We start from the raw sequence: 6,005 nt of genomic DNA, 5'->3' as shown, positions 1-6,005 counted from the left end.
ACAGTCTCTCATTGGTACATAAAGATCATTTTGTAAGAGGTAAATAACACTGGTTGAGAAGAATGCCCTGTTTTTATAGTTTTAAAACACTACACAAATGTTAGAAGTCAATACAATTAACTAAACATTTAGAACTGAATCAGAATGTTTTTTTGTAAAGTTAAAAAAAACGGAAACAGGGAGTGCTTGTTTAGATCTTGCAAAATACTTAGTGACTAAAGGATTTAAAGTGACCAATTAAACAAATTACTTGATTGGAATTTGGAAATAACCAATTGTGTTTTAATTGGATGTTATTGTATAATACTTAATCAGTTGTCCTTTTGCCATTATAGGATGAGTGTCAGGAATCTGGTCGATGTTCCGCGGTCCGCTCGCCACCAGAGGTCACTCTCACCTTATCTCAATAGCATCACTATAAAAGCCCCAGTCTTTCCCCATGCAAGTCACGGATTGTTATTGTTGTATTTCCATTGTTAGCGTTTCCTAGATTCCTTGTTCCTAGTTCCTAGTTCCTTGTATTTTTTGATTCCCTCGCCTGGCTCCCCGTTCTCGACTGTTCGCCGCCTGCCTTTTGGACCCTTTCTCGTTTATTGGATTATTCTCTACGTTTTGCCTGTGTTATTCCCATTTGCTATTGCTTGACCCTGCCTGTACGACCATGTTTTTGTCTCGCCCCTTTTAATAAAAGCTCGCAGATGGATCCGCTCGCCTCTCGTTCTGAGTTACAGAACAATCCGTCACAAAAGGATCCAGCAGCTTTTCACCCGGACATTCAGCAGATATGGACACTGACAGGATTCTCTGTAGAACTGAACAAGGACCATGCACGCTCGAGCAACATATCCGTGAGTTTTTAGCTATCGCAAACTATTCTACCCTGCCGGACTGCATCATTATTGAAATCTTTTGTGATGGCGTTAATGAGCCTCTAAAGGCCAGACTCAGACACGAGGGTCCGCGTTCATCACTTGCGGAATTTCTAGACTTTGCTCTGTTGTGTGTGGGCTCTCCATTTATCGTGGGTGTCGCGGAGAAGGAGCGCGATGCCACGGAACCGCTGACCGCCTGGATTGCCCAGGAAATGGTGGCCATGTCGGAGCGCGCTCGAGCAATGGTGGCGACAGCAGTGCCCGTTCACAAAATGGCGGCTGCGCCGGAGCGTGTTCATAATCTGGCAGCGACAACAGAGGCCAAGCACAAAATGGCGGCAACTGCGGTGCCCGTTCGCAAGACGGCGGTGACGCCAGTGTGCGCTCACAAAATGGCGGGGACGGAGGAGCCCGTTCACAAGATGGCAGCGAGAATGGAGCTTCATCACGTCACAGCTGCTATACCAGAGCCGTACAAAGTCACAGTTGCATTTCCTGAGTCAAGTCAAGTTGCAGCTGGGATTCCTGAGTCAAGTCAAGTTTCCAAGTCAAGTCAAGTTGCAGCTGGGTTTCCTGAGACAAGTCAAGTTTCCAAGCCAAGTCAAGCTGCGGCTACTGTTCCAGTGTGAAGTGAAGTCAGAGCTGCTTTCCTAAAGCAAGTCAAGTTAAAGCTGTGTATCCTGCATCAAGTCAAGTTAGAGCTGTTGTTTCTGTGTCAAGTCAAATCACACCTGTCGTCCCTGTCTCAAGTCAAGTTACAGCCATCGTTCCTGAGCCGAGCACAGACAAGATGGTCGCCACGCCAGAGCCACTGCACAAGATGGCTGCCACGCCAGAGCCACTGCACAAGATGGCCGCCATCTCCAAGCCACTCCACAAGATGACCGCCATTCCTGAACCTGTGGTCAGCACCCGGACGCCACCTGTGGTCATGATGGCCCACGTGCTGGACTCACCCCTAATGACGGTATGGGCAGCTAAAATGGCGCTCCTTCATGCCACGGCGGCTACTCCTGGGTCAAGTCAGGCTTCCAGGTCAAGTCAAGACACAGAGCCAAGTCAAGACACAGAGTCAAGTCAAGACACAGCTGCCGTTCTCCACGAGTCAAGCCAGGTCACACCTGTTCTTCACGAGTCAAGTCATATTATAGCAGCTGTTCATACTAGGTCAAGTCAAGTTACAGCCGTGTCTCCTGAGCCAGGTCAAGCTACGACTGTTTATTTCAGAGTCAAGTCAAGCCAAAGCTGTAGCTTCCAAGTCCAGTCAAGCTTCCAAGTCCAGTCAAGCTTCCAAGTCCAGCAATGTCAAGGCGGTCGAACCTGCATCAAGCAATGTCAAGGCGGTCGTTCCTGCATCAAGCAACGTCATAGCCGTGGTTCCTGAGTCAAGTAAAGTCAATGATCTCCATGAGCCAAGTCAAGTCACCGCTGATCTCCATGAGTCAAAGCAGTTCACTACTGATCTTCACGAATCAAGTCAAGTCACAGCCAATCTCCACGAACCAAGTCAAACCACAGCTGATCTTTATGAGCCAAATGAAGTTATTACTGCTGCTCCAGAGCCAAGTCACATCTCGTTTGACCTTCCAGAGCCCCGTCACGTCTCGTCCATCTGTCCAGAGCCTCACCATGTCTCGTCTGACCGCCCGGAGTCCAGTCATGTCCCGCCTGACGCCCAGAGTCCAGTCATGTCCCGCCTGACGGCCCAGAGTCAGGTCACGTCCCACCTGTTGGCCCAAGTCACGTCCTGCCCGATGGCTCAGAGCCCCATCACGCCTCGTCTGACTGACCAGAGTCAAGTCACGCCTCGTCTGACCGCCCAGAGTCAAGTCATGTCCCGTCTGACCGCCCAGAGTCAAGTCACATCATGTCGGCCAGTGTGAAGGTGATCACCATTCTCAGTACGTGGGCCGCACACTACACTCTGAAGGTCACGTCTGTTCATAAGTCCGCCCCTGAGGTCACGTCTGTTCACGAGTTCACCCCTGAGGTCACGTCTGTTCACGAGTCCGCCCCTGAGATCACGTCAGATCTCAAGCCTGCTCCAGAGCTCCCGTCAGATCTCAAGCCAGCTCCAGAGCTCCCGTCTGGTCTCAAGCTTGCTCCAGAGCTCCCGTCTGGTCTCAAGCCTGCTCCAGAGCTCCCGTCTGGTCTCAAGTGTGCTCCAGAGGTCCCGTCTGGTCTCAGGTCTGCTCCAGAGGCCCCGTCTGACCACGAGTCAGCTCCAGAGGCCTTCCCTGTCGAAGAAGTCGCGCCAATGCCTCCTGAGGTGTCAGCTTCGGCTGTAGATCCTCCTAGGGAGGCGGCGTTATCCTTTGGTCTCTCTGCTTCTCCCCTTATTCTGTCTTATCCTTTGGTCTCTCTGCTTCTCCCTTTATTCTGTCTGCCTCCTCTGTCCCTGTTCTCCCCAGGTCCCAGTCCATTATGCGGGTTCCTGCTCTAACCATTGGGTATATACTCAGTATATTACAGACACTGGATTATGAGAGCAGTCCTCCGTGTGGCACACCTGTACAGCAAAACCAAGGCCCAGACATGAAATGGTACAGTCTATTTATTACATTTTAACAACCCTGAGACATCAGAATTCTTTACTAATCTTTTTTTCCTGTTTTTATAGTCCAGATGATGTATTGCGTTTGTTGGCAAGTAGGGTAGATGACAGCAAGGATTTCAAGATCTGTGTTTCTCGAACTGACTTCTATCAAAGAGCTATGGTACAGTGGCAAAGACAAAAGAGAGGAACCCCGGGCAATACTTTGCGTGTAACATTTTTGGGGGAAGCGGGTGTTGACACAGGTGCCATTCGTAAGGAATTTCTTTCAGGCAAGTCAGGTTCACAATCGCTTTATTAGGTTTTTATATTCATCGTAACAATTTAAAGTTTAGAAAAACAATTAACAGTTACCACATGTGTCATTATGAGATTTGGTATGTTTTAATGTGCTCATAATTGTACAATGTAGTAAATAACATTCTTTTTTAACATGTACATTTGTATATTTGTTTGTAGATTTGATTGGTGAGATTGAGAAACACCTCTTTGAGCATAGAGGACACCAGAGAGGGAAGAGCCCCATCTACTCCCTAAGTAATCTGGAGAAGGGATTTTTTAGGTTAGCAATATTTTACATTGTAGTAACATGTCAGTTGTTATTTTTGCATACAACTAAATATTACTTTGTATTCTTTCATTCAGGACTGCTGGAGAGGTGTTTTCTGTTAGTCTCGCTCAGGGTGGGCCTGCCCCCCGTTTCTTGAGGCCGTGGTGCTTTGATTATCTCTCATCTGGAGACTTGGATGAATCAACTCTCACTATAGATGATGTGGATGATGCTGAACTTTATAATTTGATTAAAAAGGTAGTAATTTTTTTCCAAATAAAATCTGATTTCATAAAAGCTGTATTTCTACGCAAGCACACCATTTGCCACAGTTTACATGTTTATGTGTTTTCAGGTGGAGGAAGAAGAAACCGATCTCTCTGCATGGAATGATCAAATAATTAACTGTGGTTTTACTGGGGCCATTAAACCTGAGAACAAAGAGGCCATAATAAGGTTAGAAAAAGTCTTATAACTTCTTTACATTTGAAACCTTGCAAACGGTTTTAATTTTGCTGCCTACCAGATATACTGATTAGCCACAACACTGTCTATATTATGCAAGAATTTCCTGGTTCTTTTTTTAGATCTATTGTGCTGCATGCAACTCTACGTTTGGTCCCTTTGTTGAAGCAAATCCGAAAAGGTCTTGAAGTCTACAATTTTGTGGACATCCTGGAAAACCATTCAGGACTTTGCCAACAGTTCTTTGTCCCTGGTGTGGTGGATGATGATGATGATGATGATAAGGTATCAATAACTGGAATAAAAAAATATGCCTATATCTTGTATTTCATTTTAGAAGTGGTTTCATTTTAGGAATATTATATATAGGAAAATTATTATTTGCCAAGTTAAAAAATAATTGTCAAACATTTGTTCCTTACAAAAAATATTAGTAGAAAATGGATTGCTCTTAGTACCTCAGTAATGGTTTCCTGTAGCTCATTGGTTAGATAACAGTGCTAGCATAGCCCAAGGGCTTGGGTTCAATCTCAGGGATTGCACATACTTAAAATAAATGTTATTATAGTAATAAAGTCGCTTTGGATAAAAGCCAAATGCATATGTGTAAAAAATGTTGGGTTGAAAATGGATGGTTGGGTCATTTTTTTGTTTTGCCACAGTGCTGATTGCAGACTTCATCATTGATTTTTCTCAAGTCCCAGTTAAGAGAGTAATGTCCCCCAGAGAAGAGGAGTCTTTACCACTTCACGGCCATTTTGAATCACCTCACACTCAAAAAATATTTCAGCCCTTATAATCAACTTTCAAAAGTTGCATGCATTTGGATTACTTAAAATTAATTTAAACAAATAACCCAATTTGGGTTAAAAGCCAAATGCATATGTGTATATGTACCTGAAAATGGATGGTTGTTTTTTTTTCCACAGGCTGATGCAGACTTCATCATGCAGAATATTCTTCCGAAAATGTCGGAGAAGGGATCAGTACGAGAGACTTATGAAACAGCTATAATCAACTTTCTGCAAGACTTTCTCCAAGAAATTGAAAGCTGTGGTATGTATGAGTTGATTTAGTATAAATATTGTTAAGAAAACTGCAGATTACACAAATTAATGTTAAAATGTAATTGATCAAATTCAGACAATACCAACCCTAGAAATAACAAGTTCTTTTGCTCACTGGCCAGGGACACAAACCTCTTCTAATGTCAGAACTTAAAGAATTCAAAATTTCTCTTCATTTTGACCATGAGTGTATGCAGAGGATGCCAGAACATAAAATATGCTTCCCAGTTGTAAGTGCCTGTGCCAGAAAAATTACATTTCCCACAGTACACATGGGTGACTACAGTTCTTTTAAATCAGTCATGTTGCAAGCCATTCAGTTTGACAACGGTTTTAACAGATTTTAAAATGCTACTAAATGTATGGAATTGTACATGTTCAGGAAAAAAAAAAAATAACAGGCAACTTTTATACATTGGTAAATGTTCTTATGGTTTTGAAATTTACTGTGTGAAATTTACTGTGTATGTGTAGAGAACACAACCTCCCGAATAGGC

At 44.1% G+C, this 6,005-nt stretch overlaps 1 protein-coding gene across 1 annotated transcript; it reads left to right on the top strand.

Annotated features, from left to right (window-relative positions):
• Window positions 1–784: 784 nt before the first annotated feature.
• On the top strand, window positions 785–5,517 carry LOC127160165 (uncharacterized). Its single transcript, XM_051102813.1, has 8 exons — window positions 785–1,344; window positions 3,284–3,415; window positions 3,493–3,698; window positions 3,886–3,988; window positions 4,072–4,234; window positions 4,332–4,432; window positions 4,564–4,726; window positions 5,371–5,517. Exons 1-8 carry the CDS (start codon window positions 785–787, stop codon window positions 5,515–5,517), a joined length of 1,575 nt encoding a protein of 524 aa, XP_050958770.1.
• The last annotated feature ends 488 nt before the right edge of the window (window positions 5,518–6,005 follow it).

This window comes from Labeo rohita, unplaced genomic scaffold, assembly GCF_022985175.1.
Source record: "Labeo rohita strain BAU-BD-2019 unplaced genomic scaffold, IGBB_LRoh.1.0 scaffold_30, whole genome shotgun sequence".
Lineage (NCBI taxonomy): Eukaryota > Metazoa > Chordata > Actinopteri > Cypriniformes > Cyprinidae > Labeo > Labeo rohita.
The sequence above is the reverse complement of the archived record's forward strand: the minus strand, read 5'-3'. Positions and strand labels throughout refer to the sequence as shown.

Excerpts from the sequence above, each read along its gene's own strand:
- LOC127160165 (XM_051102813.1), top strand. The coding sequence starts at position 785 with ATGGACACTGACAGGATTCTCTGTAGAACTGAACAAGGACCATGCACG. Across the intron at positions 4,235-4,331 it reads TTTATAATTTGATTAAAAAG|GTGGAGGAAGAAGAAACCGA; the intron begins GTAGTAATTTTT and ends ATGTGTTTTCAG. Across the intron at positions 4,433-4,563 it reads AACAAAGAGGCCATAATAAG|ATCTATTGTGCTGCATGCAA; the intron begins GTTAGAAAAAGT and ends TTCTTTTTTTAG.